Consider the following 15,184-nt stretch of genomic DNA (forward strand, 5'->3'; position numbering starts at 1 on the left):
TGCTAATGCTCATCAGAGGCCATTGGAGTTTATGGAAGGTGATTGGTTATTCTTAAGGATTCCCAAGACAAGATATAGTTCTCTCAAGGGCACGACAAATACCAAGCTAACTCATCGCTACTATGGGCCATACAAGGTGGTGAGACGTGTTGGTGAAGTTGTGTATGAATTGGCACTTTGATCAACCTCAAAGATTCATGATGTGTTCCATGTATCATATTTCAAAGCTTACCTTGGGCCGGAGGTATTTGTGCAAAATGAATTGCCTCTAGTGAATGAGGAGGGAATGATTATGTGCCAGAAGCGATTTTGGGTACAAGAGAAAGAGTCCTTCGTAACTGTACTTGGTCAAATGGTGAGGGCTACCTAAGAAAGAAGCTTCTTGTCAACCCGCCTCTACATTGGAAGGATTTTAAGGGTTGTTGGATGCATTTTGGAAGTCCAATGAGGGTCACTGTGGATAGTCCTATACCCTTGAAAATTGAATTCATAACGATTGGAAGCTACTCAAGAGTCTTATGCCATTATGGGAAAGAAGTTATGGCTTGTTTTGAGAGTTTATTGAGCAATTTGCAACCACATACATGTGATTTTGGTCTCCCATACATGGTGTAAGCATGAGCTTTAAGTTTAACATGAGTCCATTGACATATACTCCATCCATGAGGATTGTGAATTGTACATATCAATGGTTTTGAGAACGAAACCTTTTGGGTGGGGATGGTCTGTAACAAAGTGGAATGGTCTCATATGAATAATGGGCCCAAGGGCAATTGACCATGCCCATGGACAACACTTATGATAGTGTGAAAGGGGGTCATGTATCTAGGCTACATACACCATATTTTTGGTACCTTTTGATAATCAAGAATACACAAGTCTTTTACTCTCTCTTCTCTCTCTAAACTGAGGCTAATCCTCTTAATCTAAGTTAATCCAAGGCTAATTAGGCTACATCCAAGATAATCCGGATGCTACTTTCCTTCACCCATGGATAGGCAAGTTTCAATATTGTGGCTAGTCGTACAACTAAGCAATGCTCATTCCATTCAACAACCGTTCCCATAGGAAATCTAGCCAAACTTTTACAGGCTTTTTTAAAAGGATTCGAGATGTTTCAATTTCAGTCTTCCATTCAATTTAATCCTCATTCTCTGATGTATTCCCAAAGAGTCGATCTAAAGCATAGTTTTCCTCATTTTGACTCTCAACATTCTCAACATTACCCAATGTGGCACTCAATGTGAATAATGACATTGAAGGACCCCTTATCGTATTTACTAAGACTTGTTTAGAAGCATGTGAAGACCTTGTAGGTAACGAAAAACCACTTGATTCTATCAATTTCTTGCTAGCCTTGTTCTTGGTGGGCTTTAAAGTACCATTTTTTCTTTTTTTAAATCCCTTCGTGCACCTATTTTGAATGTGACTAGATTTGTCATATTAGATGTAAAGGCCCTATTTTAGTATAGACAAATATTTAGAGGAATTGATGAGTAAAACAATAACAACTGAGCAAAAGTATAGCTACTTGCTATTTTTGGCATGCAGAGGATGGCTAAAAATAGTTAGGGATGTACATGAATAAGGAAGGATCAGGTTTTGGCATTCATGGAAAGAGCTTATGGGGAGCTTTGTTTCATATATCTCATGGGGGAGCTGAGAGTTTGTTGATAACATAGTAGGAGGTCCATTAAACATGTTTTGCATCCGCATCCATGAAGTAAAGTTCCTATCAACGAGATTCGACAAGTTCTGCAAAGCGTGCATCCACTATTGGCTTTGACCCCAACGCGTCTTACCTACAATCGCTTTTACGTGACTAAAGGGGACCACCCCCACGGCCTAAATATTCTTCAATGACCAATACTGTACCACAAGTACCGTGAGGGAAAAGCGCAAAGACCCCGCCGTATGTGAGTAGTCTTCAAGTCATGAGCCTGATGAGTTGGCAACCCGCCATGGATCTCTCTCGGCTAATTTTCAAATCGAAAATTTGGGGGAGTATCACGTACGGTTCTTTGGGAAGGGATTGGGTAAAAGTTCTCGTTAGAGCTTTGTCCATGGAAGATTGTGTAGGAGGGAGTAACTTGTAGAGAACCTATGGGCAGGTATAATCTTCATGAAAGAGAGAAGCTGTTGTGTAGAGATTGCTACAGCCTGGTTGTCGCTGAGAGAGAAGCTAAGAGGGAAAGCTCGTCTCCTTCAAGGGTGAGGGCTCCATGGGAAGCTGTACACACACAACTGCAGGCACCTCGAGGGTGGAGAGAAATCATTCATGGGCAACGTCGTTAGCATTGCCTAGACAGGCCAGATCAGGGCAGTCATAAGGCAACTCGTTGAGCCGAGTCATAAGGCAACTCGTTGAGTCGAGGCTCTCATGAATACAGGCTTGTAGAAACGAGAGATACAAAAGACCTCAAGTCCTTCACTCAAAATTGATTGTACATGATTCAAGGGCTCTCATTTGCCTTGAAACTTGGAGGATTTGGTATTGTGATAAGTTCTATAACCCAAACTTTCTCCCTGTGCTTCTCTTTGATGGCAAAACAATGACCTTCATTCTGAAAAAAAAAAAAAATTTGCTACCAACAGAGTTCTATTCGCATTAATAAATTCATCTCTTCATGTTGAATGTGGCAGTAGTTTTCTACATCCATAATGGAGTAAAATATGGTAGTGACTTTGAAAAGAAAAATTAGTGTGGCATCTCGGTGTTAGGTTTTTATAGAGAAAAGACACTACTGTTACAAATTTACCAATCTAAGCTTTCTTATCAAAAAGTCCAAATACTTCGAAACGCCACTTTATATTTGGGGCACAGTTCTCCTAAACGTAAAACCCCTAACAACGAACTCGGCTAAACGGGGAGGCTTTCAAAAGCACACCCCTATTTTATTTGAAGGAGAAAACCAGCCTTTTATAAAAATTAATTGGTATGATTTCTTTACAACACAACTTCCTCATTTTGTAGCATGTGTTCCCTATGACAAATGACAAGCCTTCACCTTCACCTCCCAGACCAAAGGCCTTCCATGCCATGGTCTGTTTCCCAGTCCTGCGTGGAGGACGATAGTGTCATAAGAGCCACCACCGCCACCCTCATGTTGGGTCTCAAAAGAGGCTCTTCTCTAGTGCAAGCGCCTGCCAGATTTGCCATCTACAACTCAAAATCATACAGCACGATCAGTTCAAACAACTCCCTTTATTGGTATGATTGATATACTCTGCCTAACCAAATCTTAGCTTCAAAATCAACTGTAAGAGGTCATGTCCCTAGATGTGATGTTGTGTAAAGGCTATGGGAACCCACCTTCCATACCGACTCTAATGGGTAATCATCACCGAGGGCAGGATCTACTAGACTCCGCAGCTTCTCTTTTCCATCAGCCGAGTCACTCAAGACTTCTTCAAACTGTAGCTCAAAACAGTAAGCACGCTCAAAGTCAACTTTGGCAAAACTTGTCATGAATGTGATTGAAACAATGAGTGGTGTATGGCCCTTTTGGTGAGCCCCAAAATGCCTACACAAAAGCAATCATGTTAAGATACAAAGAGGGAAGCCTATACCAATGTAACAAGCCCTTGAGAGCTTCCTTTTGGAGACTGGGTTTCAGATGCTTTATCGATGCTATGCACAATAGCGTCTTTGGCAGATATGATTTCAAACAGCACAACACCAAAAGAATAGACATCCGCCTTGGCTGATATGTCCCCGAATCGTGCATACCTAAAACACATGCAGGAAAATAGTCAGGACACAGTCTCACTACATGACATAACCTAGCATGAAAGTCTCCAAATACTACATTGACTGTGTTAAGGGAGTATTTCTAAAAGCCTGGCAACAAACAGACTTACTCTGGAGCCATGTATCCAAATGTGCCCACTAATCTTGATGGGATGGTACTTGAGACGTTCCCAGACTCGGTGAGCTTCGTCAGCCCAAAGTCGGCTACCTGTATGATTGTAAGGAGATAAGATAGATAATACACCACACATGGGCTATATGGGGTTTTTATGTAGTGAACACTCCTCCCCCACCACCCCCACGACCACCTGCTTCCCCTCAGTAAGAACTTAACCTTGGCATGAAAACTCTTGTCAAGGAGAATGTTGCTCGACTTAATATCACGGTGAATATAAGTCGGTGTGGTATGCTCATGGATGTATTCCAAACCTCTGGCTGCATCAAGTGCTATCTGGACTCTACATTCCCATGACAAAGGTACTCTTCCTATATTTTCAACACCAGGATTCCTATCAGAGACTTGCTATTTTTAATTATCAGCTTCTATGAATGCGAAATCAGATGCACATCTAGAGCAATGATTCCATACCTTCTCTCCCCGAGTATTTCAAGTGCTGACTCAGTGTTCCATTTTCCACATACTCATAAACAAGGAAGAGGGATTCAACCGTACAGTAGCCAACAAGACGGACCTGCACGTGTTCTGTGTCAGTGTCATACCACCTTATATCTACCGAGATGAGAAATAATCATTGGTGGTAGTGGTTGGGGGTGTACGTGTGTGCATGAACAGAATGTGAAGGCGAATGAGCAGTTACCAAATTCGTGTGATGGACACGTGTCAGCACCTTCAGCTCAGCCAAAAACTCTCTCGTGGCCTGCATGTTCATCATCTTGATTGCCAACCTCTGAACACAAGCATGTTAGCAAATTTATATAGAAACAACTCTCTTTTGCAATTTACTGGTGGATTCACAATGTATTATCTGTGTGATCATGCAAATTAGAACAACTTACCTACCTGCCCACGTAGTTCTCCATAGAAAACGGAACCATAGCCTCCTTGCCCTATCTTCTTAGCGATGCTGAAGTTGTCTGTGGCAGCAGAAAGCTCCTCATAGGAGAACTCAACAGACCGGTCTGAACTGAAATTCGAAAGACCTGATGACATGGTGCCCACAGTAATATTCGAATACCCACTCTCCTCGGAATAATGCCTTGCAACTCCTGTGTCAAAAGAGGTCAGAACACACAATCACCATGAAGTGAGGTATAACCCTCCTTGCATCACATTAAGAGAATTGTCTCTCAAATGTTTCCAAAGGCATGCTGACCTGTGTTAAACTTTGGATCAAATAGCAATGCCAAATTGTATGGTTGTTTGTTCTAAGGTTAGATATGTGTAATGATTGTAAATGGGTGAATGAAAAAGTGTAGATTCCAAATGATATCATGGATGAGGTGTAGTAGATGAGGTCATGGGTCACATAGGTAGGCCACTTATGGACGTGACAAGGATGGACAAGCTTTGAAGTAAATGAATGTCAAGGAGGTGGATGAGATCTAGAGAGTCCCATTGGGGACTATAAAATGGTGTACTTGGCTTATGTAATTTGTGCTTGATTATGTTTATTGTTGTCAGTACTTCTGATTGCAACTAGTTGTTATTATCTTGTTTCAATAGTTATGGATTTCTTGCCTAATTATGATCCTCCCTAGCTCCAAAAATTTAACTACCTGGTGACTCCATAGCAATCTGAGGTGCTGGCGGAGCTTGATATTTCTCCATATTCACGACTTTTCTTCGTTTCCTTGGAAGATGGACGTAATAGAAAAAAACAACCCCTGCAATAGCAAACAGCAAAACCGCTGCACCAACTGATGCGCCCACAATAACCTTCGTATTGCTGTTGCTGCTTCCCAGTCCCCTGAAACATGTGTGGACCAGGACAAGAACTTCTTATCAAACCACGTGTAACTATATGCTGCAAAACAGATGCTGCAAGTGATGTATGTTTAGGCAGAGAAATTACGTGCTGTTGAAAGGTGGGTACGTTCCATTTCCATCTGAGTACAAAAACAATCAAACCTCAATAAACTTTTTCAAAAAAAGTTTAAAACAACTCATTCACACCATCTTTAAGATTCTTATTAAAAACCTGCCATACCTTGATCTAATTGAGCGCTAAGAGGACTCTCTAGACTAGGAAAACAAGAAAAAACCCATGACTACAAGGTCATACTTTGATGATAGGGTTAACTTGTCATGTGCGTCCACTTGAATTGCATGATGACATGCTGTATTGGGCTAGCAGGCTGCAGCATGAAGGCTTTAATATGCTAAAGATCGAACATATGAGCCATGTGTATACATGATAGCAGTGGAACACACTCAATTTACAAGCCAAAGCTAAAGCATATCAACAGATTGCCTTTCTCTATCGAAAATTGTCGGCAGGCAAGCTGGGATGAAAACAACTCCAACAAAGAGTTGGGGCCTTGCCAATGCAAATTCTAACAACTTCAACCTTACCACCCAACCATAACAAGAGCACAGAGAGCTTTCAGCTCACCCTCAAACCAAGAATCATAGGTTTAACAAACTAGGTTCTCTACTCTCAGGCACTTCACTGCACCAAAAGGTTGGCTCTATTGCAAATCCTGCCTTTTCATCCTCGATCTCTTTACTTCCCAAGATGCACACTGGAGATCTACAATGAACCGTTGTTTCACCTGCTGAAATGTTATGTCAACAAACAGCATATTAAGCTGGAGGAATGAAATAACTTGAGAGTAAATCAAACTCCAGAAGAAAACAGCAACCGCTAAGCGATTCCAATCTCTTTTCAGTAGGTCCTCATATAAAATACAAGCCAACCGCATTATATCCTGTGGTGGAACTATAAGAGTCAATCAAAAGCAAATTTGCTGAGGCTGCGGAGGCAGACACCATACGGTATGTGAGCCAAAAAGCTAAGGGTTGAAATCAAGAACAAGAAAGTAGTATGAAATGGACATGAGGAAACATTTCTTGAGAAAATGTAGAACAACCCATTTTCTGAGAAGGTCCTCATGTCCGTTCAAAGTAATTGTGGTTGACAGGAAGGGGACTATCAGCAGGATAGTGCAGGGAAAACCAATGGAAGTATGCAGCTCAGCTGCCCTGTAATCAATTCCGAAAAGCAAGCAGATTTAGGTGGCTAAGGTTCAGATTTAAAAAATCCAAGATTATTGACTATTTACGACTGGACTGTTATTTATAGCAACAATAAGCACCATATAAGTGAGTTTTGGGTTATTACTGATTGAGTGTGGTTTGGACCTAGACCAAAAGGCTTACTCATGCCATGGACATGGCAGATCATAGGTAGTCCTGCCGAGACCCCTGTGGGCAGGCACTGGTGGTATGGAATGCCACAGGGCTGACTGGCATGGACCTGTGGGAGTGGAACCTTAACCCCTAGCTCAGGAGTGGCTTGCAAACGCGAACCTATGGTTGGGTGGTTAGCTTACCTGCACCCTTCTTTGCTTGTACTAACCTTGTTTATGCATGTGTATTAGGTGACCCCCAGGGAGTAGTCCTCACAGTTGGTATCAAAGCTAACCTAATCACGGAGGCGGAAAAAGCGTTCGTTTGTGTTTTTTCAATGTCGTCCAATCCAGATATCTCTCGGTCACCATATTTGTATTTTAATCTGCCAAGAAGTAGGTGTTTTTTAAAGGTTTTGCTGGCAGGATGGGGTTAATGTGGATTCTAAGAAAAGGGGGAGAAAGGGGGGATTTGTATGCATGGGTGCATAGGAGCTGGGCAGGTCCTGGGTTCAATTCCTCTTGGGGACACCTTATACTAAGGGTGTGTTCGCGTGCAAGTGGGCATGTAGGCTGCCATCCACACACCTTAGGCCATCATCGTTCGATCATCATGGCGCTTGCTTCCATCCTCCTCTTTGGTGATCCTACGGTGACAACACTGTGCAATGCTTGCCCTTCAAGCTCACGCTCTGGATCAGGGACGATGGTTACCATGGACATCAAAGATCACGACTCAACTTGCGACACCCCAGTTCTACCAAAGCTGTGCAGTATGTTCACTCCAATCAACCAAGCGACTGGCTTGTGCGGTTCGTCCCGCGGCTTGTCCACTGCCTACAAAGTGGCCAATATTTGGAAGGGTGGTACTCCCTTGCGGTACTCTGGGGGGGGGGGGTGTGTGTGTGTGTGTGTGTGTGTGTGTGTGTAGCCGGGTGAAATTCTCGTGTGCGACTAGGGATGGAGTAAGACCTCATGAAAAAAAAAAAAAAGGGAGATGACCCAAGAAGCGGCTGATTCTTGGCTCCACTGCTAGAATGTACACTTCAAGTTCCACACATTCCCAAAAGCCCGGAAGATACATATGGTTAGGGCTCTTTCTTGAAGGGGAAAGCCCTGACATGGTGGAGAGAACTCACGAATAAACCTAGTACTTGGAGGGAGTTCAAGACGATGTTTTGGGTTGAGTTCCTCCAGGCGGAGGATGAGTTTGATATTGTGGCCAAGTTTATGGATTTGGATATGAAGAACATGTCTTTCGACAGGTACTTACAGAGTTTAGAGAGTTACTGTCCCAAGCGGCACATATGGATGCCACAACATTGTGTGGGTTCTTTATCCGTGGGTTAGCATGGAAACACAAGCTCCAGGTAAAGAATAATCATAGCAAGACATTGGAGGATGCCATCCAATGTGCTAAGATTTATGAGGAGATGATGGCCGGCCACACTCAAAAGAACATCTCTCAGAAACAACTCAACCCACCAAAACCTCTGGGCAGGCTTCTAGGCATAAACAAAACTTTAAGTCTGAGGCTCCACAGAACCAAACCCAAGCTTTCGGTGAACCTAATCCGAAGAAGGATCAAAAGCACCAGCAGACCCTTCAGAACAATAGGGAGGACAAGTGTTTGACTTGCGGTCAAAAGGGCCATATGAAGGCGAGTTGTCCTAAGGCAAAAGAGCAAGGCAGCTCATTTAACCGAAGTAACATGTAACCCTTAAATTTCTTCCATGGATATTATTGTTTTAGGTCTGAGTTCTTTCATGGAATGTATTTTTAACATGGCAGTCTTCAGACCTACCTATTTGATACATATGTATGGGTTGGTGTTAGGGGAGACCGTGCAGATCCTTTTTTAGCTTGGTAACTCTCACAACTTTGTTAATGCTAAACTTGTGCAAAAGCTAGGAGTGAAGACGCAACCAAAAAATCACGTGTATCAAGCGGTAGAACATGGACAAATCTAGGCCATGCGTGTGTCTCAGTTACTGATACGGCGATATCTATTCAGAGTTATCCGGAGTCCCTAGATTTTTTATTATGAATCTAGATAGAGTTGATGTTATACTAGCTAAAGAACGGTTTTATAGCCATGACATCCATGTAGATTGGAAGGGTCTTATTTTGTCCTTTCTAATGGAAGGAGCTCCGATATGTCTAAAGGGTGATTTTGTAGCATAGCCTTGGCTAAAGGCATTCTAGGTTTAATTTTTTAGTAAATGAGAATTTTTGTATTTTTCTGTGATCATATCATATCATATGAGAGTGGTTTCAAAAAAAGTGTCAGGGCTGACTGGAATGGACCCGTGGCACATGGGAGTGGAACTTTAGCCCTTGGCTTGGGGATGGTTTGCGGACGTGAACCTATGGTTGGGTAATGAGCTTGCCTGCACCCTTCTTTGTTTGTACTAACCTTGTTTATGCATGTGTATTAGGTGATCCTTGGAGAGTAGTCCTCACACCGCCTGACACAAAAAACATCTCATATCTAAAACCCATGATGCTTCATGCTTTAAGTAGTCCTCCCACCATAACTTGGCCGCACCAATCAAAGCAGTCCACAAAATGTGCAACTAAAACCCATCCGACCCACTTGCTGCCTCCAATGTGGCGGTCATCTCCTCAGCTTGATTGATGATGGTCTCACAACATCTTCCCATTGAACTTCAACATCTGGGCCTGCTTGGCCAAGGTAGGTGCCAAGGCCGGAACATTAAAGGAGGATCTCAATGAGTGAATGTAAAAACAAGGAAATCCACTCCACCCTTCTACCGTGCTTAGCTTGATTGAGCAAGAAAACCATGATAGTATTGGATAGTATGCTAAACCAATCAAGTGCAGGAATGCCGTCATGGTGGTGGCAGACAAGAACAAGAACTCCGTAATAACGAGGGATCGTAGGAAGGAGACCGCCGGCAGCAGCCGTCCAAATGGCAACTCCGATGCGAATGGCAGCTCTCATTGCAATTGGAACAATCCCAAAGACTAGGAACAGCGTTGGGGATGCCACTCACCATGACACGTCCTCCATGTTCCAAGACTAGCGGCCTGCTGGGGAGTTGAAATTCAGGAGGTTAGCCCTCCCACTAGACCACATCCAATAGAGTAGAGAATTATTTCCATAATGCTACCATTAGGTTGTCGAGTTGGGCAGTCAACATCTCGACCCAGGCAAGCATATGCTCATCTATAGACATGAAGAAAAAAGATAATAGCAAAGGCTATCCCAAAGAAACTTTCCCCAAAACCCTAACTATGCTTTCCAGATGCTACCTTAATTAGGCAAACAACGCACACAGGATGTTGAAAAAGAAAATTTGCAAGAACCCTAGGCTTTGATAAGACTACTAGTGCTATGAATGTGTCAACAAAGAGGAAAATAACAGTGGAAGGCTTATGCAAATACAATCACACAAGTATCTGCCCTTATCCTGGTGCAAATCCCGAGAACTCAATAATTATATAATAAAACATGTACAAAGACTGTTGGGGAACACATAATCAACAAACGAAGAGATGGGCCCATGTTGATAAAGATCTCTAATGCTCCTCAATCGCTGGTTGTCTTCTAAAGATGCTGCCTTCAAATGGCACTCGGTCCTTGCTTTGGCTGCTTGACTGCTATAGAAGGCTGTGATTAATAAATAAGTGGGGAGCGACTTGCTCTATTTAAAGGGCCATTTTGGGTCACACAATCAGGAGTCATCTTGCTCAACCTGACTGGCACACCCGACTACACCCAACTGCATTTCCGTTGCCCAACCTGCCCTTGACCCTGCTACATGGCTATACATCCTGCCCTGCACATCTGGCTGCTGTCTCAAAGTCACGCAACAGCAGCACGCACACCACCCTAGGGCACTGAGCAACGTCGATGGCGAGGCTCCCATCTCCTAGCCATTGCTCCCCCCAAAAACCCGACCGGAGGAGATATCTATGACAAGGTGCCACCACACCCTATATATGGCTCTTCGACTTCCCATGCTCTTGCATATGGGATAATCCACCACAACTTCTAGTCATGCGATAACCCGAGAGTAGCTACGAGAATTGCCACCTCCAACACCCTCCTTCAATTCGAGCACCTTGATCAAACAGAGGTTAGGACCGCCCAAGACCACACAGGCCGAGCTCTGATACCATGTCAAAGTCACGCAACAGCAACACGCACACCACCCTAGGGCACTGAGCAACGTCGGTGTCTAGGCTCCCATCTCCTAGCCATTGCTCCCCCCAAAAACCCAGCCGGAGGAGATATCTACGACAAGGTGCCACCACACCCTATATATGGCTCTTCGACTTCCCATGCTCTTGCATATGGGATAATCCACCACAACTTCTAGTCATGCGATAACCCAAGAGTAGCTACGAGAATTGCCACCTCCAACACCTTGTCCGTCTTGCCCAGCTTGTCCAGCCTATCAACCAGTGTTACCAGGCATTTTAGAAATGCCTCATACGAAACATGTTTCCGAAATGCCTTTACGTTTCAATTTTGTATCACACATATCATACAACAAAGGGGTATAAAATGCCTGTTTTAGCATATACACGCAAAAGAAAAAGCACTTTTTTAGCATACCAACATTTAAGTTCGTACAAAAGTGCTGCAAACACACTAACTACGTAGTGAAAGACCATACAGAAACATGAAGCATGATCCATGGGGAATGTTCGCTCCTCAAATCCTCCACCTGCTCTTCCTATGCTTCCTGACTTGCCTTACTCTCGCAATATCTAAGAAAAACACATCTCAAAAATTTATTTCATACGCTAAAAACATTTCTTGCGTGTTTCGTCCTGTTTCATATGGTACGAAATGTGTTTCGATAAAACACAACTGTTAGCACCCAATCTCAACACACAATAGAGTCACCCATATCACACCATAGTTGGACAAAAATCTCTTCCACAAAGAATCTTGCTTGATGGCTGACTATCAACAGTTAGGGAGTGGCCTTGTGGAGGCCATTCACACTGGGAAAATGGGAGCCATGTCGGGCAAGAGCCATTTTCCCGGAGGGAATAGGTCATTCCCTGAAGTTAAGAGAGCAGGGAGGGAGGGACAACTCATGAGGAGGCAAAATTACTGGACAATGGCAATGACTGGCTCTTACTCTATGCTCTCTCTGACAAATCAGCAGTGTGCAAGGAATTTCAGGAGTGTTGATCTGTCAGAACATTAGGGAGTGGCCTTGTGGAGGCCATTCACACTGGGAAAATGGGAGTTGCATCAGGCGAGAGAGCCATTTTCCCAGAGGGAATAGGCCATTCCCTGAAGTTAAGAGAGCAGGGAGGGGGGGACAACTCAAGAGAAGGCTGAATTACCGGACAGTGGCAATGACTGGCTCATACTCTCTGCACTCTGACAAATCAGTAATAGGCAAGGAATTGTAGGAACGCTGAACTGGCAAAACATTAGGGAGGGCAGGTGTTCGACTTGCGGTCAAAAGGGCCGTATTAAGGCAAGTTGTCCCAAGGCAAAGAGCAAGGCAGCACATTTGACCAAAATAACAGGTAACCCTCAAATTTCTTCCATGGATACTATTGTTTTAGGTCGGAGTGCTTGCATGGAATGTATTTTCAACATGGTAGTCTTCAGACCTAACTACTTGATACGTATGTATGCGTCAATGTTACGGAGACTGTTAACATCCTTTTCTACCCTAGTAGCACGCACAACTTTGTTAATGCTAAACTTGTGCAAAAGCTGGGAGTGAAGACGCAACCAAGTAATCACGTGTATCCTGTGACCCTGGCAATGGGACATGGACAGATCTGGGACAGGCATGTGTCTCTATTACCAATATCTATTCAGAGTTATACAAAATCCCTAGATTTTTTTATGAATCTAGATAGAGTCAATGTTATACTAGGTAAAGAATATAGCCGTAGATTGGAAGGGTCATATTTTGTCCTTTGTAATGGAAGATGCGTTTGAAGGGTGATTTTGCGGTCCTACCTTCTAATTTGTAAATTCAGCAAGACTTATTATATTTTGTTACGAAGTGTTCCAATGTGTTTTGTACCCTTTTCATCTGATGTTAATTGTGGTTGATAACGGTTAAGTTAGATGTTCGGTAGAACACTCGATTAGAAAGCATCAGTGTAGGGTTTCGCAGATGTTTACTCTGTTGAGTTAGTTTTTTGGTCTTCTAGCTGGACGGTTGGTTGATCATAGGATTGTTTGGATCCCAGGGTCTCAACCTGTGAGTATTGCATCTTATTGGATGAGCCACCTAGGGAGTGGCCTTGTAGAGGCCGTTCAACTAGGAAAATGGGAGCCACATCAGCCGAGAGAGCCATTATCCTTGAGGGAATAGGCCATTCCCTGAAGTTAAGAGAGCAGGGAGGGAGAGACAACCCAGGAGGAGGCAGAATTACCGGAAAATGGCAATGACTGGCTCATACTCTCCTGATTCCAATGCAGAAATGCTCCTGCTTGGACATCCTCCATATCATTACTGCTGCAACGCGACCATGATTTTTTCCAACCACATAAGCACAAGGGAATGTCCACCACACACACACACACTTGGTGAACATGACCCTGCTTGATGCATGATCATTGGGAGACGTTCTGCTGGCCAGCATTGCATTTATGAGCCCCAAGTTTAGGCACAACAGTTAGGCTGGGTAGGCTAGGCCAGCACAAAGAAGAAAAAGCAGTAAAGCACCTGAAACAAAAAGGGGCAGACACAGCAAATCAACCGCATGAAGGAAGGGCTCCCATTGCAGCCAAACTGCGTGGCCAAGGCTAGCTGGTCAACCATTACATTGTCCAACATAACAGCTAACAGCCTGGACGGCAAGTCAGCAAGCCCTAAAAGGCCCTCATTTCCAGCACTTCAGCTATCTAACAGTTCACTCAACCGCTTCAGTCCAGCAGTGCTTCCACATTGTCTTCTGTTAATCAGCCTTTCGTAAAACAATAAAATAGGTGGAGGTTTACATGTGTCTTTTGGCACATGGTGATCAATGGTCATACAGAAGTTTGCTGTCAATGAAAAAATTGTGGAAAATAGGGGGAGAAGGTTACAGACCTTTTGCAGGCACGAAAAGTATGTCAACGTTCTCCTGGAGAACATTGAGATTAAAACCCTGATTGTAGCTCTGCAGCAGGTCGACGGTGATGTTAAACTTCTGTGAAAGGCTAGCGGCATTATCATTTTCCTCCGCAACATAGGTTAAGAAGAGACCATATAACGGGCTGACTTTGGAATCACCGCAGGAGCAATTCACAGGCACTTTGAGTACGTTCCCAGGATAAATGAAGTCCAGGTTGTTACCATTGTTGGCAGCAGTCATGGCATCCACTGTAGTCAAAAAATCAAACTTTTGAGAAGCTATGGTGTTGCCCTGATCGTTTGTTATCACTGTGTAGCTGAAGTTGTGTCCTAAAAACTCCCCAGCACAACCACAGCTGAAGGGGATGCGGAGCGCCTGCCCCGACTCCAGGGAAGAGGTGTTCAACTGGCTGTACCATAAGATGTTGCTCTCGCTCGCCTGGAATCGAGTGGCCACAGTAGAGAGGTTCCCATCGATAGTGGAATTGAAGATGTAGTAGGCCAATGCCACGCTGCAACCACCTGGGGGCACGCAAGCCGCATGCGCAAACCTGAACATTCCCAGTAATAGCGCCACGATCCAGCAGCAAGCGAGAAACGCCCTGCCTTCACTCACCATCTGCACCACCTCTGGCAACACCCAAAAAAAAGGCTTTAGGGTTAGGAGGTTTTGTGCAGGAAAAGTCTGCCTTGTAATTGTAAGGATTTTTCTGCACGACTAGGGTTAGGATTTTTCTGCAGGAAAGTTGTCCTTGCAGGGTTAGAGCTGAGCCTGCACTGGCTCTCCTAAGATAAGCGCTTAAAATGACCTGGTTTCTGCAGCCAAGACACGCTGCTATGTCCACCCTTGCTGAAATTCAGCTGCACTCTTGCAACCTGCTAGGGTTAGGGTTTCCGATAAGCCGATTCCTGCTCGAGTCGCTGCAACCTGTTATGTTAAGGGTTACTGTCAAAGATTATAGAGTTTCTGCAAAAGTTGCCGATACGTCAGTTCCTGCTCCGAAAAACTGCTTCTGCTATGATAATACCTCCTGGGAAAGCTTTTCCGTCACAG

At 43.9% G+C, this 15,184-nt stretch overlaps 1 protein-coding gene across 1 annotated transcript; it reads right to left on the minus strand.

The window, feature by feature from the left end:
- Nucleotides 1-2,893: 2,893 nt before the first annotated feature.
- On the minus strand, nt 2,894-14,901 carry LOC147609196 (chitin elicitor receptor kinase 1-like). The gene is made up of 11 exons (XM_086788011.1): nt 14,107-14,901; nt 5,785-5,818; nt 5,489-5,679; nt 4,773-4,978; nt 4,570-4,659; nt 4,341-4,443; nt 4,086-4,237; nt 3,862-3,959; nt 3,571-3,730; nt 3,314-3,415; nt 2,894-3,160 (listed from the first exon to the last, which is right to left on the minus strand). The coding sequence occupies exons 1-11, from the start codon at nt 14,747-14,749 to the stop codon at nt 3,011-3,013; spliced, it is 1,929 nt and encodes a 642-aa protein (XP_086644137.1). The 5' UTR covers nt 14,750-14,901; the 3' UTR covers nt 2,894-3,010.
- Nucleotides 14,902-15,184: the final 283 nt, after the last annotated feature.

Source organism: Cibotium barometz, chromosome 51 (assembly GCF_041138505.1).
Source record: "Cibotium barometz isolate CiBa-2024 chromosome 51, ASM4113850v1, whole genome shotgun sequence".
Taxonomy (NCBI): Eukaryota; Viridiplantae; Streptophyta; class Polypodiopsida; order Cyatheales; family Cibotiaceae; genus Cibotium; species Cibotium barometz.

Bases quoted from the DNA above. Each gene is read 5' to 3' on its own strand.
- LOC147609196 (XM_086788011.1), bottom strand. From the start codon at position 14,749: ATGGTGAGTGAAGGCAGGGCGTTTCTCGCTTGCTGCTGGATCGTGGCG. The intron at 3,731-3,861 runs GTAAGTCTGTTT...CATGTGTTTTAG, and splicing joins TTTGGATACATGGCTCCAGA to GTATGCACGATTCGGGGACA. The intron at 3,161-3,313 runs GTGGGTTCCCAT...TTTGAGTTGTAG, and splicing joins CATTAGAGTCGGTATGGAAG to ATGGCAAATCTGGCAGGCGC.